General features: G+C 40.1%; 1 protein-coding gene across 3 annotated transcripts in view; it reads left to right on the top strand.

Annotated features, from left to right (window-relative positions):
• Positions 1-16609: 16609 nt before the first annotated feature.
• The window catches only part of PGAP5 (Per1-like protein PGAP5), an 8768-nt gene continuing 4651 nt past the window's right edge, over positions 16610-20726 (top strand). The window contains exons 1-5 of one of the 3 annotated variants that reach the window (XM_043032179.2): positions 16611-16654; positions 18152-18307; positions 19388-19524; positions 20116-20186; positions 20414-20555. In XM_043032179.2, the coding sequence (XP_042888113.2) occupies positions 18185-18307; positions 19388-19524; positions 20116-20186; positions 20414-20555 (473 nt within the window). In that variant the 5' untranslated portion in view covers positions 16611-16654; positions 18152-18184. Of the gene's footprint in view, positions 16655-16679; positions 17196-18151; positions 18308-19387; positions 19525-20115; positions 20187-20413; positions 20556-20726 lie in introns of those variants that run through there. The other 2 variants (XM_043032178.2, XM_086530744.1) reach the window with 2 other exon arrangements.

Raw genomic sequence — 20726 nt, 5'->3', positions numbered from 1 at the left:
ACTACTGTCTCCAAAAATTCCCGAGAGAGGCCCTCGGGAAGCGAGGGAGAGGAGGAGGCGCCTCCCTCCCAAAAAAAGAAAATAAAAACCACCGGACAAGGCACTTCCAAACCCCATAAAACGTAATCCACGCGTATACCATCATACAATGGAACTGTCGAAGTCTTAGATCAAAAGTAAACTCTCTTAGATTATTAGCCTCGTCCTATGCTCCCGATATTATCGTACTACAAGAAAGCCATTTAAACGACCAAGTCTCTGACGAGGTCGTATCGCTAAGAAACTACCATCTTTGTAGAAAAGACCGAGAGGGAAGGGGTGGAGGCGGAGTCGCCATGTACATCCACCAGAATCTCCCTTTCATTGAAGTGACGATTAATTCTACTTTGGAACACGTCGCATGCAAAGTAAAATTCAATAACACGTATCTGACTATATGCTCAGCTTACTGTCCACCTGATAAAAGGTTAATCTATGATGAGCTTTTTGCTATTCAGGACAGTCTGCCAAACAATAAATTAATTCTAGGAGATTTCAATGCTCGTCATACATCATGGGGTTCCCCACGGGTGAATGGTAGAGGTGAGCAAGTAGTTAAGTTGATCAACGACTCTGATCTGGTTCTTCTAAATGATGGTAGTCCAACGCGAATAGACGATAATACCGGTAATTTGAGCTTTATAGACCTATCACTGGTTTCCTCAACACTAGCAGCCAAGTGCCTGTGGCACACCATTGACGACTCGTTGGGAAGCGATCACCTTCCTATTTGTATTCAATATTCATGCGACACCACGAGGACGCCTTCAGCACCCAAATTTAACGTAAAAAAGAGCAGATTGGGTCGCCTTCACAAGGAGCGTCAAGCTCGAAGTTGTTGGAGAAACCATTGATGATAAAGTAAACAGTGTTCAAAATTGTATTATAAATGCAGCAATGGCAACCATACCTAAGACTTCGACAGATAGCGTTAAGCATAGAGTTCCATGGTGGACACCAGATTGCCGCAGGGCGCTATGTGAACGAAATAGGGCCTACAGGCTTTTCCATAATAATATCACAAATGAGAACTTTCGCAAATACAAACAAGCGAGAGCTAGGGCTCGTAGAACAATCAGACAAGCCAAAAGAGACTCCTGGCGAAGCTTTGTCTCTACGATAAACAGCAATACTAAAATTTCAGAGGTTTGGTCCACAGTCAATAGAATAAATAGAAAAAAACAATCAATAAAAATCAGAAACATTTTACATGAGGGAAATAATTATGATGAACCTAGAGACATTGCTAACACAATCGCCAGGCAGTTCTCTTATACAAGCAGCTCGGAAAACTACAACCCTGCATTCCTGACCACCAAGGAAGCAGCCGAGCTGCAACCAATTCACTTTGCCACAGGAGATAATTTTGATTACAATAAAGACCTTACAATGAATGAGCTTGTCCGAGCCCTAGAAGCTGTAGAGGAACATCCCCAGGCCCGATGAGATTCGATATGAGATGATAAAGCATCTTAATCATGATGACATGATTAAGTTGCTAGAAGTGTACAATGATATTTGGAAAAGCCAGACTTTTCCAAATTCATGGCACTTCGCCCACATCATTCCCATATTGAAAGGAGGGGGAAATCCCAGATCCGCCATCTCTTACCGCCCAATTGCGTTGACAAGTTGCTTATGCAAGGTCATGGAAAGAATTGTTAATAGTAGGCTATTGCATTTTTTAAATACCAGAAATTTACTAGTTGACGAGCAGTGCGGCTTCCGAAAGGGACGCCAAACTCTCGATCAGCTAGTAAAACTGGAAAGTCACATTCATGAGGCATTTGCCAAAAAGCATTTTTTGATATCAGTATTTTTAGACATAGAAAAAGCCTACGACATGACTTGGCGACATGGCCTACTCAGAAAACTTTATGCTTTCGGATTACGTGGAAACTTGCCTTGTTTCATCCAAAATTTCATTTCTGACAGAACTTTTTCTGTCAAATTGTTTTCTGACAATGTCACTTTCTCGGACATTTTTGTCCAGGCAAACGGGGTCCCACAAGGAAGTGTCTTGTCTCCCACATTATTTTTATGTGTAATAAATGACATTTTACCATCTCCTCCTCGAAATCTTAAATACTCACTGTACGCCGATGATTGTGCATTATGGCACTCCAGCAATAATGCAGAGTTCTCGGCAAATCAGATCCAATTGGCACTGGATATGATTCATAACTGGGGCCTCCAGTGGGGTTTTAAGTTTTCCATAAGAAAGAGTATTGGCGTGGTTTTTACACATAGGAGAAAGCCCAACATCAGGCTAACTCTAGACAACCATCCAATACCTATTCAAAATTCAGCTAGATTTCTTGGACTACTCTTTGATAGTAGATTGAATTGGAAAGACCACATTGGTCAGTTAAAGAATAAATGTCAAAAAGCACTCAATTTATTAAAGTGCATTTCTGGACACAAATGGGGAGCTGATAGAAAGTCTTTACTGATGTTATATAAATCCCTGATTAGATCTAAAGTAGATTATGGGTCAATCGTGTATGGCTCGGCAACGAGCTCAACTCTGAAAGGTTTGAATGTTGTGCAGAATGCGTGTTTACGCGTCTGTCTTGGAGCCCTTAAGTGCACTCGCACCGAGCGCCTAGAGGTAGAGTCGGGAGTACCTCCCCTCCGTCTTAGACGCGGCCAGCTTGCGGTGACCTATGCCGCGAAGGTAGCCAGGCAGCCCCAACATCCAAACAGGGATGTTTTGCGCCGGCAGGTAGGGCCCCAGTATCGCGGCGGGAAGCCGCTGGGCAATAGACTCCATGACCTCACAGAAAAAGTCGGTATAGATCTCTCTACCATCGATACCCTGGTTCAATCAAATATAGCACCGTGGGAAACACCCAATTTTTCTACTGTTGTAGACTGGCTACCATCAGCCAAAGCCACGGTGTCGGAGGTGGAGGTACGCCAGAGGTTCAGAGAGATCCTAATTAAACATCTTTCCTTTTTTCATTTATATACCGACGGGTCCAAGACAGACGAGTGTGTGGGAGCGGGTGTATGGTCGACTGAATGTCAGTTGAGATTTCGTTTGCCGAATCATACATCGATCTTTCTTGCCGAACTTTTTGCAATAGATAAAGCTTTAGATTTTGCCCTATCGACGACCCACGATAGAATAGTCATTTTTTCAGACTCGTTAAGTTCAATTAAAGCCATTAAATCACTAGAAACCACCTATAATGAAATACAGGGTAATATCATTCGTAAAATGCATAGTGCCAATAAATCAATCAAACTGATATGGGTACCTGGACACTCGGGTATCCATGGTAATGAACAGGCTGACAAACTAGCCGGGTCGACTGGCGATCTGGAGCCTGGTATTATCCGCACAGATCTCAGGTGTTTTGTCTCTTTTATAAAAGCAAAAATCCATCTCCTGTGGCAGAGTGAGTGGACCGACCTCACAATCAAAAAACCAAAACAAAATAGAAATGTGGGACACAGCCCACAGGAAAAACAGAAGGGAGGAGGTGGTGTTGGCCCGGCTAAGGGTCAACGCAACAAGACTGACACACCTCACTCCCTACATAGAAAAAAATTTCCCTCCACAATGTGACCAATGCAACAACCACCTAACAATACCACACATTTTAACATCATGTCAAATATAATAACAAAGACAAAAAATAAAAAACTTTTTACAAATAAAAAATATTGAATTTAATATAAAAAATTTACTGTCAAATAATGAAAAAATAATTAGTAAAGTAATAACTTTTCTAAGGGAGACAAAACTTTATGACCTTATATAGATTGATAAAATAAAATGGAATCATTGGCTTAATAACCTTGGCCTATGCCGCTGGTTGATAGCCAATAAATCCAACAAGCAAGCAAGCAAGCAAGTTTCGGGCCACTCGTGTATGAGACTCTTGATGCCTCACACCCTGTTGTTTTTGTAAACACAGCAGCAACAAATAATAAGTCTTGTGACACAGGAGCTACCCTGGTTTCCGGGGCCTCTCGTCTTACTCGACATTGTTGTTTCTGAAGTTTTGTAGCGTAAAAAAGTCGAGTAAAGCGCTGGTTTCAGACTTTTTTGCACTTCTAGTGCTTTTCTGCACCTTCAGTGCTTTGTTATTTGAAGGTAGCACGAGCCTACAGTAGAATAGACAGCCCCCACCCCAGACCCGCAGCTCTCTTCTACCTCAGGGGAGCCCTTACGGGCTGTGACCCCGGGGTAGGGAGGCCCAGTAGTCTGGGCGTCCTTTGGGCGCAACTTTTCTCTCCTCCTAAATTTTTTCCATTCTTCTGTGTGACTTTCCTGAGCCTACGGGAGTCTCCTTGTGAGCTCCTGTATTCGCTTGGGGGGTGGCACCAACTTACCGTCCCTCGCACTAGGCAGGTTCGGCGGTTGGAAGGTGTCTTACATACAACTCCGATCCCTTAGTTGGTACTGGAGAACGCAACCAGGCTTCCACTAAGGGGGGTGAGGACGATTAACTAAAAGACGTGTTTTATTTTATCCTCTCTTAGCTATTGGGATTAGGTTGATCCAAAAGTTAAGGGAAAAGGTAGTCCCCTCAGGACAACGGGCTTTGGCCCAGGGTTCGGACCTGGTCCGACACCCAGTATGATTGATTCCCCGGCTACCCTTCCTCCTCCCCAAGGAGGAGGGGCGACTCAGACCCTTTCTAAGACCACTTTGACCAGTAATGGAACCCCGACCAATGACCGACCCAGACGACACATTGATATCCCTCCAGAAACGCAAGGTGCTTGAACATACATGCGTGAAAGAAAATCAATCCTTGCAGAATGTCAACCCCTTTATCATCAAGAAGGTCCTTGATGGTCAAGTGGAAGGCAGTTTTGATTTTGTCCGAAATTGCGAGATGGTAGCCTCCTTGTTAAAGTACAATTTAATCTCAGATTAACGATTTGCTTAAACTGACGCAAATTCATGACATCAGCGTAAAAGTAACTATTCCTGTTGGCCCAAATACCTGTAAGGGAGTAATCTTTCACAGGGATTTGAGGACAATGGAAGAAAGTGAAATTCTTGATGCCATGAATGACCAGAACGTTGTAGATGTAAATTGTATGACCAAAAAGATGGGAATGTGCGAACAAAGACCGAATTGTGTTTCTTGACTTTTGCTTCAAAAAAATTCCAAGTACTGTCAAAATCGGATATGAGATTGTTCAAGTAAGACCTTACATTCAAAAGCCAATGCGGTGTAATAGATGCCAAAAATTTGGACACACCTCATTAAGATGCAATGATAAGGATAGTAACAAATTCACTTGCGGTAAATGTACTGGAGATCACGATACCACTGAATGCACGGAAAAGACACTCAAGTGTGCTAACTGTGGAGGTCCCCATCAGTCAGGCTCTGCTGATTGCAGTAGCCTGAAGAAGGAGACTGAGACATTAGCATACATGAGAGAACACGATGTTAGCTACCGTGAGGCCAAAAAGAAAGTGGAAGGTTTGACAAGCAAACCCAATACTTCTTACGCCTCAGCAGTAACTAACACTGTTTCCAGTGCAAGCAGTGTTAATCAGCAGCTCGCAGTTAAGACAAGGAAATTGCGAATGAAAGAAACGGTAAAGGACTTAATGAATCAGATTAAAGAATTGAATAAGACAATTAAAGAAATTGCTGAATCAACCCAGCAAAAACAGCATCTTAAGGAGGTCGATACCAAATCACAATCCGGATCGCACCTTCTAGTCCAGGCGACCCCCACTAGAACTTCGTCTGATGGTAGTTCTGCTCGTAAGAGCAGATCATCCTCCGCCGGGCGTCTCTCTAGTGGAGGGGAGCAGGCCATGGAGACTACTGTCTCCAAAAATTCCCGAGAGAGGCCCTCGGGAAGCGAGGGAGAGGAGGAGGCGCCTCCCTCCCAAAAAAAGAAAATAAAAACCACCGGACAAGGCACTCCAAACCCCATAAAACGTAATCCACGCGTATACCATCATACAATGGAACTGTCGAAGTCTTAGTTCAAAACTAAATTCTCTTAGATTATTAGCCTCGTCCTATGCTCCCGATATTATCGTACTACAAGAAAGCCATTTAAACGACCAAGTCTCTGACGAGGTCGTATCGCTAAGAAACTACCATCTTTGTAGAAAAGACCGAGAGGGAAGGGGTGGAGGCGGAGTCGCCATGTACATCCACCAGAATCTCCCTTTCATTGAAGTGACGATTAATTCTACTTTGGAACACGTCGCATGCAAAGTAAAATTCAATAACACGTATCTGACTATATGCTCAGCTTACTGTCCACCTGATAAAAGGTTAATCTATGATGAGCTTTTTGCTATTCAGGACAGTCTGCCAAACAATAAATTAATTCTAGGTGATTTCAATGCTCGTCATACATCATGGGGTTCCCCCGGGTGAATGGTAGAGGTGAGCAAGTAGTTAAGTTGATCAACGACTCTGATCTGGTTCTTCTAAATGATGGTAGTCCAACGCGAATAGACGATAATACCGGTAATTTGAGCTTTATTGACCTATCACTGGTTTCCTCAACACTAGCAGCCAAGTGCCTGTGGCACACCATTGACGACTCGTTGGGAAGCGATCACCTTCCTATTTGTATTCAATATTCATGCGACACCACGAGGACGCCTTCAGCACCCAAATTTAACGTAAAAAGAGCAGATTGGGTCGCCTTCACAAGGAGCGTCAAGCTCGAAGTTGTTGGAGAAACCATTGATGATAAAGTAAACAGTGTTCAAAATTGTATTATAAATGCAGCAATGGCAACCATACCTAAGACTTCGACAGATAGCGTTAAGCATAGAGTTCCATGGTGGACACCAGATTGCCGCAGGGCGCTATGTGAACGAAATAGGGCCTACAGGCTTTTCCATAATAATATCACCAATGAGAACTTTCGCAAATACAAACAAGCGAGAGCTAGGGCTCGTAGAACAATCAGACAAGCCAAAAGAGACTCCTGGCGAAGCTTTGTCTCTACGATAAACAGCAATACTAAAATTTCAGAGGTTTGGTCCACAGTCAATAGAATTAATAGAAAAAAACAATCAATAAAAATCAGAAACATTTCATGAGGGAAGATAATTATGATGAACCTAGAGACATTGCTAACACAATCGCCAGGCAGTTCTCTTATACAAGCAGCTCGGAAAACTACAACCCTGCATTCCTGACCACCAAGGAAGCAGCCGAGCTGCAACCAATTCACTTTGCCACAGGAGATAATTTTGATTACAATAAAGACCTTACAATGAATGAGCTTGTCCGAGCCCTAGAAGCCTGTAGAGGAACATCCCCAGGCCCCGATGAGATTCGATATGAGATGATAAAGCATCTTAATCATGATGACATGATTAAGTTGCTAGAAGTGTACAATGATATTTGGAAAAGCCAGACTTTTCCAAATTCATGGCACTTCGCCCACATCATTCCCATATTGAAAGGAGGAGGAAATCCCAGATCCGCCATCTCTTACCGCCCAATTGCGTTGACAAGTTGCTTATGCAAGGTCATGGAAAGAATTGTTAATAGTAGGCTATTGCATTTTTTAAATACCAGAAATTTACTAGTTGACGAGCAGTGCGGCTTCCGAAAGGGACGCCAAACTCTCGATCAGCTAGTAAAACTGGAAAGTCACATTCATGAGGCATTTGCCAAAAAGCATTTTTTGATATCAGTATTTTTAGACATAGAAAAAGCCTACGACATGACTTGGCGACATGGCCTACTCAGAAAACTTTATGCTTTCGGATTACGTGGAAACTTGCCTTGTTTCATTCAAAATTTCATTTCTGACAGAACTTTTTCTGTCAAATTGTTTTCTGACAATGTCACTTTCTCGGACATTTTTGTCCAGGCAAACGGGGTCCCACAAGGAAGTGTCTTGTCTCCCACATTATTTTTATGTGTAATAAATGACATTTTACCATCTCCTCCTCGAAATCTTAAATACTCACTGTACGCCGATGATTGTGCATTATGGCACTCCAGCAATAATGCAGAGTTCTCGGCAAATCAGATCCAATTGGCACTGGATATGATTCATAACTGGGGCCTCCAGTGGGGTTTTAAGTTTTCCATAAGAAAGAGTATTGGCGTGGTTTTTACACATAGGAGAAAGCCCAACATCAGGCTAACTCTAGACAACCATCCAATACCTATTCAAAATTCAGCTAGATTTCTTGGTCTACTCTTTGATAGTAGATTGAATTGGAAAGACCACATTGGTCAGTTAAAGAATAAATGTCAAAAAGCACTCAATTTATTAAAGTGCATTTCTGGACACAAATGGGGAGCTGATAGAAAGTCTTTACTGATGTTATATAAATCCCTGATTAGATCTAAAGTAGATTATGGGTCAATCGTGTATGGCTCGGCAACGAGCTCAACTCTGAAAGGTTTGAATGTTGTGCAGAATGCGTGTTTACGCGTCTGTCTTGGAGCCCTTAAGTGCACTCGCACCGAGCGCCTAGAGGTAGAGTCGGGAGTACCTCCCCTCCGTCTTAGACGCGGCCAGCTTGCGGTGACCTATGCCGCGAAGGTAGCCAGGCAGCCCCAACATCCAAACAGGGATGTTTTGCGCCGGCAGGTAGGGCCCCAGTATCGCGGCGGGAAGCCGCTGGGCAATAGACTCCATGACCTCACAGAAAAAGTCGGTATAGATCTCTCTACCATCGATACCCTGGTTCAATCAAATATAGCACCGTGGGAAACACCCAATTTTTCTACTGTTGTAGACTGGCTACCATCAGCCAAAGCCACGGTGTCGGAGGTGGAGGTACGCCAGAGGTTCAGAGAGATCCTAATTAAACATCTTTCCTTTTTTCATTTATATACCGACGGGTCCAAGACAGACGAGTGCGTGGGAGCGGGTGTATGGTCGACTGAATGTCAGTTGAGATTTCGTTTGCCGAATCATACATCGATCTTTCTTGCCGAACTTTTTGCAATAGATAAAGCTTTAGATTTTGCCCTATCGACGACCCACGATAGAATAGTCATTTTTTCAGACTCGTTAAGTTCAATTAAAGCCATTAAATCACTAGAAACCACCTATAATGAAATACAGGGTAATATCATTCGTAAAATGCATAGTGCCAATAAATCAATCAAACTGATATGGGTACCTGGACACTCGGGTATCCATGGTAATGAACAGGCTGACAAACTAGCCGGGTCGACTGGCGATCTGGAGCCTGGTATTATCCACACAGATCTCAGGTGTTTTGTCTCTTTTATAAAAGCAAAAATCCATCTCCTGTGGCAGAGTGAGTGGACCGACCTCACAATCAGAAAATTCAAAACAAAAATAGAAATGTGGGACACAGCCCACAGGAAGAACAGAAGGGAGGAGGTGGTATTGGCACGGCTTCGGGTCAATGCCACAAGACATACCCACCTTACTCCCTACATGAATAAAAATTTCCCTCCACAGTGTGGCCAATGCAACAGACCATTCACAATACCACACTTTTTAACATCATGTCAAGCATATAATATACAAAGACAAAAAATAAAAAACTTTTTACAAATTAAAAATATTGAATGTAATATAAACAATTTACTATCAGATAATGAAAAAATAATTAGTAAAGTAATCACTTTTTTAAAGGAGACAAAACTTTATGACCTTCTTTAGATTGATAAAATAAAATGGAATCATTGGCTTAATAACCTTGGCCTGTGCCGCTGGTTGATAGCCAATAAATCCAACAAGCAAGCAAGCAAGCAAGTTTCGGCACTCGTGTATGAGACTCTTTATGCCTCACACCCTGATTTTTGTAAAAACGCAGCAGCAATAAATTATAAGTCTTGTGACACAGGAGCTACCCTGGTTTCGGGGCCTCTTGTCTTGCTTGGCATTATTGTTTCTGTGTTTTGTAGCGTAAATTAGTCGAGTAAACGCTGGTTTCAGACTTTTTTGCACTTCTAGTGCCTTGCCTGCACCTTCAGTGCTTTGTTATTTGAAGGTAGCACGAGCCTACAGTAGAGTAGACAGCCCCCACCCCAGACCCGCAGCTCTCTTCTACCTCAGGGTAGCCCTTACGGGCTGTGACCCCTGGGTAGGGAGGCCCAGTAGTCTGGGGCGTCCTTTGGGCGCAACTTTTCTCTCCTCCTAAATTTTTTCCATTCTTCTGTGTGACTTTCCTGAGCCTACGGGAGTCTCCTTGTGAGCTCCTGTATTCGCTTGGGGGGTGGGCACCAACTTACCGTCCCTCGCACTAGGCAGGTTCGGCGGTTGGAAGGTGTCTTACATACAACTCCGATCCCTTAGTTGGTACTGGAGAACGCAACCAGGCTTCCACTAAGGGGGGGTGAGGACGATTAACTAAAAGACGTGTTTTATTTTATCCTCTCTTAGCTATTGGGATTAGGTTGATCCAAAAGTTAAGGGAAAAGGTAGTCCCCTCAGGACAACGGGCTTTGGCCCAGGGTTCGGACCTGGTCCGACACCCAGTATGATTGATTCCCCGGCTACCCTTCCTCCTCCCCAAGGAGGAGGGCGACTCAGACCCTTTCTAAGACCACTTTGACCAGTAATGGAACCCCGACCAATGACCGACCCAGACGACACATTGATATCCCTCCAGAGAACGCAAGGTGCTTGAACATACGATGCGTGAAAGAAAATCAATCCCTGCAGAATGTCAACCCCTTTATCATCAAGAAGGTCCTTGATGGTCAAGTGGAAGGCGGTTTTGATTTTGTCCGAAAATTGCGAGATGGCAGCCTCCTTGTTAAAGTACAATTTAAATCTCAGATTAAGGATTTGCTTAAACTGACGCAAATTCATGACCTCAGCGTAAAAGTAACTATTCCTGTTGGCCCAAATACCTGTAAGGGAGTAATCTTTCACAGGGATTTGAGGACAATGGAAGAAAGTGAAATTCTTGATGCCATGAAAGACCAGAGCGTAGTAGATGTAAATTGTATGTCGAAAAAAGATGGGAATGTGCGAACAAAGACCGGATTGTGTTTCTTGACTTTTTCTTCACCAAAAATTCCTAGTACAGTTAAAATCGGATATGAGATTGTTCAAGTAAGACCTTATATTCAAAAGCCAATGCGGTGTAATAGATGCCAAAAATTTGGACACACCTCATTAAGATGCATGGATAAGGACAGTAACAAATTCACTTGCGGTAAATGTACTGGAGATCACGATACCACTGAATGCACGGAAAAGACACTCAAGTGTGCTAACTGTGGAGGTCCCCATCAGTCAGGCTCTGCTGATTGCAGTAGCCTGAAGAAGGAGACTGAGACATTAGCATACATGAGAGAGCACGAAGTTAGCTACCGTGAGGCCAAAAAGAAAGTGGAAGGTTTGACAAGCAAACCCAATACTTCTTACGCCTCAGCAGTAACTAACAATGTTTCCAGTGCAATCAGTGTTAGTCAGCAGCTCGCAGTTAAAGACAAGGAAATTTCCGATTTGAAAGAAACAGTAAAGGACTTGATGAATCAGATTAAAGAATTGAATAAGACAATTAAAGAAATTGCTGAATCAACCCAGCAAAAACAGCATCTTAAGGAGGTCGATACCAAATCACAATCCGGATCGCACCTTCTAGTCCGGGCGACCCCCACTAGAACTTCGTCTGATGGTAGTTCTGCTCGTAAGAGCAGATCATCCTCCGCCGGGCGTCTCTCTAGTGGAGGGGAGCAGGCCATGGAGACTACTGTCTCCAAAAATTCCCGAGAGAGGCCCTCGGGAAGCGAGGGAGAGGAGGAGGCGCCTCCCTCCCAAAAAAAGAAAATAAAAACCACCGGACAAGGCACTTCCAAACCCCATAAAACGTAATCCACGCGTATACCATTATACAATGGAACTGTCGAAGTCTTAGATCAAAATTAAATTCCCTTAGATTATTAGCCTCGTCCTATGCTCCCGATATTATCGTACTACAAGAAAGCCATTTAAACGACCAAGTCTCTGACGAGGTCGTATCGCTAAGAAACTACCATCTTTGTAGAAAAGACCGAGAGGGAAGGGGTGGAGGCGGAGTCGCCATGTACATCCACCAGAATCTCCCTTTCATTGAAGTGACGATTAATTCTACTTTGGAACACGTCGCATGCAAAGTAAAATTCAATAACACGTATCTGACTATATGCTCAGCTTACTGTCCACCTGATAAAAGGTTAATCTATGATGAGCTTTTTGCTATTCAGGACAGTCTGCCAAACAATAAATTAATTCTAGGTGATTTCAATGCTCGTCATACATCTTGGGGTTCCCTGCGGGTGAATGGTAGAGGTGAGCAAGTAATTAAGTTGATCAACGACTCTGATCTGGTTCTTCTAAATGATGGTAGTCCAACGCGAATAGACGATAATACCGGTAATTTGAGCTTTATTGACCTATCACTGGTTTCCTCAACACTAGCAGCCAAGTGCCTGTGGCACACCATTGACGACTCGTTGGGAAGCGATCACCTTCCTATTTGTATTCAATATTCATGCGACACCACGAGGACGCCTTCAGCACCCAAATTTAACGTAAAAAGAGCAGATTGGGTCGCCTTCACAAGGAACGTCAAGCTCGAAGTTGTTGGAGAAACCATTGATGATAAAGTAAACAATGTTCAAAATTGTATTATAAATGCAGCAATGGCAACCATACCTAAGACTTCGACAGATAGCGTTAAGCATAGAGTTCCATGGTGGACACCAGATTGCCGCAGGGCGCTATGTGAACGAAATAGGGCCTACAGGCTTTTCCATAATAATATTACCAACGAGAACTTTCGCAAATACAAACAAGCGAGAGCTAGGGCTCGTAGAACAATCAGACAAGCCAAAAGAGACTCCTGGCGAAGCTTTGTCTCTACGATAAATAGCAATACTAAAATTTCAGAGGTTTGGTCCACAGTCAATAGAATTAATAGAAAAAGAACATCAACTAAAATAAGAAACATCATTCATGAGGGAAGAAATTATGATGAACCTAGAGACATTGCTAACACAATCGCCAGGCAGTTCTCTTATACAAGCAGCTCGGAAAATTACAACCCTGCATTCCTGACCACCAAGGAAGCAGCCGAGCTGCAACCAATTCACTTTGCCACAGGAGATAATTTTGATTACAATAAAGACCTTACAATGAATGAGCTTGTCCGAGCCCTAGAAGCCTGTAGAGGAACATCCCCAGGCCCCGATGAGATTCGATATGAGATGATAAAGCATCTTAATCATGATGACATGATTAAGCTGCTAGAAGTGTACAATGATATTTGGAAAAGCCAGACTTTTCCAAATTCATGGCACTTCGCCCACATCATTCCCATATTGAAAGGAGGGGGAAATCCCAGATCCGCCATCTCTTACCGCCCAATTGCGTTGACAAGTTGCTTATGCAAGGTCATGGAAAGAATTGTTAATAGTAGGCTATTGCATTTTTTAAATACCAGAAATTTACTAGTTGACGAGCAGTGCGGCTTCCGAAAGGGACGCCAAACTCTCGATCAGCTAGTAAAACTGGAAAGTCATATTCATGAGGCATTTGCCAAAAAGCATTTTTTGATATCAGTATTTTTAGACATAGAAAAGCCTACATGACTTGGCGACATGGCCTACTCAGAAAACTTTATGCTTTCGGATTACGTGGAAACTTGCCTTGTTTTATCCAAAATTTCATTTCTGACAGAACGTTTTCTGTCAAATTATTTTCTGACAACGTCACTTTCTCGGACATTTTTGTCCAGGCAAACGGGGTCCCACAAGGAAGTGTCTTGTCTCCCACATTATTTTTATGTATAATTAATGACATTTTACCATCTCCTCCTCGGAATCTTAAATACTCACTGTACGCCGATGATTGTGCATTATGGCACTCCAGCAATAATGCAGAGTTCTCGGCAAATCAGATCCAATTGGCACTGGATATGATTCATAACTGGGGCCTCCAGTGGGGTTTTAAGTTTTCCATAAGAAAGAGTATTGGCGTGGTTTTTACACATAGGAGAAAGCCCAACATCAGGCTAACTCTAGACAACCATCCAATACCTATTCAAAATTCAGCTAGATTTCTTGGTCTACTCTTTGATAGTAGATTAAATTGGAAAGACCACATTGGTCAGTTAAAGAATAAATGTCAAAAAGCACTTAATTTATTAAAGTGCATTTCTGGACACAAATGGGGAGCTGATAGAAAGTCTTTACTGATGTTATATAAATCCCTGATTAGATCTAAAGTAGATTATGGGTCAATCGTGTATGGCTCGGCAACGAGCTCAACTCTGAAAGGTTTGAATGTTGTGCAGAATGCGTGTTTACGCGTCTGTCTTGGAGCCCTTAAGTGCACTCGCACCGAGCGCCTAGAGGTAGAGTCGGGAGTACCTCCCCTCCGTCTTAGACGCGGCCAGCTTGCGCTGACTTATGCCGCGAAGGTAGCCAGGCAGCCCCAACATCCAAACAGGGATGTTTTGCGCCGGCAGGTAGGGCCCCAGTATCGCGGCGGGAAGCCGCTGGGCAATAGACTCCATGACCTCACAGAAAAAGTCGGTATAGATCTCTCTACCATCGATACCCTGGTTCAGTCAAATATAGCACCGTGGGAAACACCCAATTTTTCTACCATTGTAGACTGGCTACCATCAGCCAAAGCCACGGTGTCGGAGGTGGAGGTACGCCAGAGGTTCAGAGAGATCCTAATTAAACATCTTTCCTTTTTTCATTTATATACCGACGGGTCCAAGACAGACGAGTGTGTGGGAGCGGGTGTATGGTCGACTGAATGTCAGTTGAGATTTCGATTGCCGAATCATACATCGATCTTTCTTGCCGAACTTTTTGCAATAGATAAAGCTTTAGATTTTGCCCTATCGACGACCCACGATAGAATAGTCATTTTTTCAGACTCGTTAAGTTCAATTAAAGCCATTAAATCACTAGAAACCACCTATAATGAAATACAGGGTAATATCATTCGTAAAATGCATAGTGCCAATAAATCAATCAAACTGATATGGGTACCTGGACACTCGGGTATCCATGGTAATGAACAGGCTGACAAACTAGCCGGGTCGACTGGCGATCTGGAGCCTGGTATTATCCGCACAGATCTCAGGTGTTTTGTCTCTTTTATAAAAGCAAAAATCCATCTCCTGTGGCAGAGTGAGTGGACCGACCTCACAATCTACAATAAAATCAAAGAAAATATACAAATGTGGGACACAGCCTACAGAAGAGAAAGAAGAGAGGAGGTGGTGTTGACCCGACTTAGGGTCAACGCCACAAAATATACCCACCTGAATCATTATATAGAAAAAAGCTTCCCTCCACAATGTGGCTACTGCAATAACACAATGACAATAAGACACATCCTAACAGTATGCCACAAATATAATAACCAAAGACAAAAAATAAAAAATTATTTACAAATTAAAAATATTGAATTAAATATAAAAAATCTACTTTCTAATAATGAAAGAATAATAAGTAAAGTAATCACTTTTCTAAAGGAGACAAAACTTTATGACCTTATATAGATTGATAAAATAAAATGGAATCATTGGCTTAATAACCTTGGCCTGTGCCGCTGGTTGATAGCCAATAAATCCAACAAGCAAGCAAGCAAGATGTTTCGGCAGCAGATAGCCTCTAGCACATGAGCCACGAGCTCGGCAAAAGCGCTGCTCACAACAAGTGTCCTTTTGACACTTGTTGTTTTTCTCTTATTTTTTGAATTTTATTGGAATTTTACTGAATTTTATTGCATAAGTTTTGTTGTAATTGAAGGGTTGCGGCCATAGGCAAATTCATGGCCAGCCAAAAGACTGACTTTTGATATAGAAGGAGGAGAGACCTTTTGTGTTTGAATACATATAATTAAATAAACTGTGATGATCGGAATTATTTCGTTTTTATATCTTTTAAGTATCTTTCAAGTCCTTTTTGTGAAACTGAAATAAGAATGTTTGCCTGACTCTAGCCACGCCTGCTCGGCAATGTCCTGTGTAGGAACTCTTTCTTTCCACATACAAACTGACATACACTCATACACATACATAACATACATTTTACACGTCTTCTACTGTCTCGCATATACACGGGTGCTGATCCCTTATCAGCTGGTGGCAGCCTACCCCTACACAGGACGGGATTCACGTTACCATGGATTCAATCGGGATTTTACTTTGGGGCAAGGGAATGTCTCGGGGAATCACTACAATACAAGATAATAGTACACAAGTGATACACAGTATCACTTGTATGATTATTGTCAACTAATTATAGAAATATAGCTTTAAAGAAAATAAGAAATGTTGCTACGAATTCTTCAGTAATTATGTGTTCTTTTATTTATCAATGTTTTGCTTATTCTTATATTGATTTATCATTCAATTAGTTTTCATTGACTGCTTATTATCAATAAGCTATATGTACTTGATCATCCTTTATATGCTTGATTTGTTTATGAATATTTATATATAACTATATATACATATATAAATAAATATATATATATATATATATATATATATATATATATATATATATATATATATATATATATATATATATATATATATATTATAATATCAAATCGGTCACCTCGAGTTTCTTTTAGTAATCATTGTTTACAAACAATCAGCTGATTCTTGTCTGACCGCGGCGGAAGGGTAGCTTTTAGTGTGAGTTCAAGCTGAAATACTATATATCAAAGAAAGCACACCTTTGGTCTTCAGTTATTGTGTCTAATCAATGCTGTAACGATATATGTAAACCAATTTTATTCTATCTTCCAGTTTTGTATTTTTCTGATGAATATATGAGGGGAATGTTCAAAACAAGGGCTGTACATATCTTACTAACGTACCGGTATGGCTTCACTGACGGGAAGTAAAAACGATTGAAAGATTTGGCGATTTTATGTCAACACTAATTATGGTTATTTTTTACATCCACATTAAATATGCTTAGATTATTTGATTTAGAGCGAGAATTTAATGCAAATTTTGGCGTGTGCAAGTAGAATTATTATTGTTTTTCAGTACAAGCATCGAAAAACAAGGATTTAGACTGACTTTTAAAAGTTTATTCCAGAGTTGATTCATTGTAATTTACAGAAAATATGTCTGACATTTTGTCTAATGTTAATCACTTCCATGCAAAAACTGATGAGCAGCAGGAAAATTGCTCAACAAACAGCATATGCTCACCTGCTGGAAGCAGGTGAGATATCCCTAAAATATTTCATCAGAGCATGTATAAACATGCAATATTTTACATGATTTTGAACTTCTCTGTACCATTTAGGTATAGGCTATAAAGTGCTATCTAGAATTTGAACCCAACTTTTCTATGGCAGGTATATTCACTGTGTCATCATTGAGTTAAAGGTTATTTCTCCACTTTAGTTTGTAAACTACTTGTTTGTTTTTTGTCCTATCTTCTGATTGTTATTTGATCTGTCATTATTATTTTCATACATGTACATGTTCTTAATTTATGCAATAGAAATCCTGCAAAAATACTATCTGTGCTAAGTTTAATCCACCTAAATTGATCATGCAATAAGATATTTGGAGGGGTAAGAATTCTGCTGTTACATGATCAGTAATATTTGGCATGAGGTGTATTCTTTCTTCACTAATTTATTTCAATGTCATTTCACCCATCAGGTTTTATCAGAAAAGTTCATTCAATCACAACTAAATATTCTTGTTTTCTCGTTTTGGAAATTTTCATTCACCATAAGTAATTTCAATCAATATTTACCCTTGGATGAACCATAGAAGAAGCACTTATATGGGCCAATGTAGACTGATTTCTGTTAATAGTTAAGGGATGGAAGCAAATGTACAAACAAACATTATTGTCTTGTTTGAATCAGTCAGATATCAACTGCACAATCTTGGCATGTGTGCCTCCTTATTGTTGTTATGGGATTGGAAAGATGACTAGGAAGTTTTGCCAGACAACTTTTATATTCTACTGAAAGTTTGCCTCCAAATTAGTGACTTGTACTTGAGCAAGACCCAAAGTCTTCAAAGTAAATATTGTTTTTTGAATTACTTTTTTTCATAGTATTACAGCTATATTGTAAGTGTTGATTGAGAGAAGACTAAAACACGCTAACATTCTCATGTTAAATTGGCTCAATTAACATTTCTTGTATTCGATATCAGGACTGACTAAAGAACATGTGAATAAAATCTTGGATGATGGTGCTGAGACGCAGCAAGTATATTCTCAATGTGCGGCTAATAGGAATAGTTGCTGTGGCACTTGCAAGTGTGATGTGCTACTGTGAATTCCTGCATTACTATGTTGTGTTGTTTCAAGTGAGTGCTTACTTAACAGACTCTTTAGTCTTTGCTGTTTGATTTTTATAATTCTGATGAAGATGATGATTTACTGATTTTTTTTTTCTTATTCTTATTATTATTATCATGATTATTACTTTATTATTATCATCATCATCATCGTCATCGTCATCGTCATCGTCATCGTCATCATCATCGTCATCGTCATCGTCATCGTCATCGTCATCGTCATCGTCATCGTCATCGTCATCGTCATCGTCATCATCATCATCATAATCATGATTATAATCTTTATCATGATTATAATCTTTATCATGATTATAATCTTTATCATGATTATAATCTTTATCATGATTATAATCTTAATCATAATTATAATAATGATATTATTATTATTATTAATATTATTATCATTATTATTATTATGATTATCATTATTATTATTATGATTATCATTATTATTAATATTATTATTATTATAATCACAATCATAATAATGATAATAGTAATAGCAATTATTATTATTATTGCTATTATTATTATTGTTATTACTAGTAATAGTCTTATCATTATTATTGTTATTTTTATTATTATTATTATTATTATTATTATTATTATTATTATTATAATTGATATTATTGTTGTTGTTGTTATTAATGATATTATTATTATTATTATTATTATTATTATTATTATTATTATTATCATAATTTTTATTTTTTGCTATTCTTGTACATGTGAGTATAGAGCATGAGAAAAAAACATTTATGTCTTAGTGACTAATGAGCATTAAAACAAGTACTAAACCTTGTAGATTTTGAGTATCTGTAGCCTATGAATGATATAACATATTATGAATATGGGAATGCAAGTTTTGGTATGGGTAGTGATAATTTATTATTGTATTTTCAAGGAATTTTGATTTCTAGTTTATTAGATTTTTCATAATCAAAGGTCAAATTACACATATAAGATGATGTATACTAGACCCCTAGTACTGCTGTTCCATAATCTGAAGACTGTATGTATACCTGTTAAACAATTTCCTTTACTTTGTTTCTTATTCACTGAATTGTATATTTTTTCTATCTTCTTCAGTGTCACTGGCCTGAGCTTGATCCCAAGCTAAGGAACCAAGACATAAGAGATGACGCAAGTCCATTACATGTTATGGTCCTCGCTGACACTCACTTGCTTGGCAGAAGAAATGGCCACTGGTTTGATAAGCTACGCAGGTATGGAAAATGTGGTGTTGATTGCTGCACTAGGTAGGAAGTTGGAAGTAGTGTGATATTATTTCTATCTTTCTAGTTAAAACATTTTTTTCTTCTTTGTTCCTCCAGGGTATGTTAGGTATCTGTCTGACCATCTCTGTCTCTGTCTCTCTTTCTGACTATCTCCATCTCTGTCTCTCTGCCTTTGGCTGTTTGTCTGTGGCTGTCTTTGTTTATGTCTCTGATTGTCACTGTCTATGATTGCTTCTGTCTCCCTCTCTGTATCAGTCTCCATTTCCATCTCTGTCTCTCTGTCCTTCTGTCTCTCTTCTTCTCTCTCTCTGTCTCTTTCTCTCACTGCTTTTCTATCTTTTTCTCTGTCTTTCTGTCTCTGTCTCTGTCTCTCTCTCTCTCTCTCTCTCTCTCTCTCTCTCTCTCTCTCTCTCTCTCTCTCTCTCTCTCTCTCTCTCATATTCTCACAAGGTTTTTCTGCTAGGAAGTATATGTTTTTTAAACATTTGAAAGCTTTTCATGACAGTCAAATGTAATTATACATGTTTTTGAAAATCAAAGTTATTAATTGATGAGTTTTCATTTTTCCTCAATGGGCAGAGAGTGGCAGATGCATCGTGCTTTCCAGTCTGCGATTACTCTCCATGATCCAGATGTAGTCATATTTTTAGGTATGTTTGTCCTGTATGTTGAATTTGAAGATTCAAATGCTAAACTAATATTATGCGTAGATAAAAGGGCAGAAAAAATCTAAATGCAGAAATAAGGTATTTTAAGATGAAACCTTTTATTAAATGACTCATGTCCACTTTTTTTTTTTTTTCTAGTCTTTCGTCCATTCTTATGCATTTTCAAACTTTGTATAAAAGAGAAAAGTTATAGCATCTTTCATTTCCAGGAGACTTGTTTGATGAAGGAAAATGGTGCAAGCCGAGCGAGTTTGCCGAGTACGTTCAAAGGTTCCATGACCTCTTTAAAACCCCTGAAAAAACGCATGTGCTTGTAGCTGTCGGGAATCATGATGTTGGTTTTCACTACAGGTAGGTGTGCTTGTTTTATATGTTAAAGCTTGAGACTGGCCCAATCTGAAGATGTTTAGTTTGTGTTTTATATAATTTTCTAGACTTAGTGTATGAGTCTATATATGCAGAGTGATACTAATGAGCATTTGTTATGATGCATTATTTACACAACTAAAGGAATAATAGCTT

This window comes from Penaeus japonicus, unplaced genomic scaffold (assembly GCF_977035675.1).
Source record: "Penaeus japonicus unplaced genomic scaffold, GWHDUDI00000001_assembly GWHDUDI00000034, whole genome shotgun sequence".
In the NCBI taxonomy this organism is placed as follows: Eukaryota; Metazoa; Arthropoda; class Malacostraca; order Decapoda; family Penaeidae; genus Penaeus; species Penaeus japonicus.
Note: the sequence above shows the minus strand (reverse complement) of the source record. Positions and strands in the feature narration are given on the sequence as shown.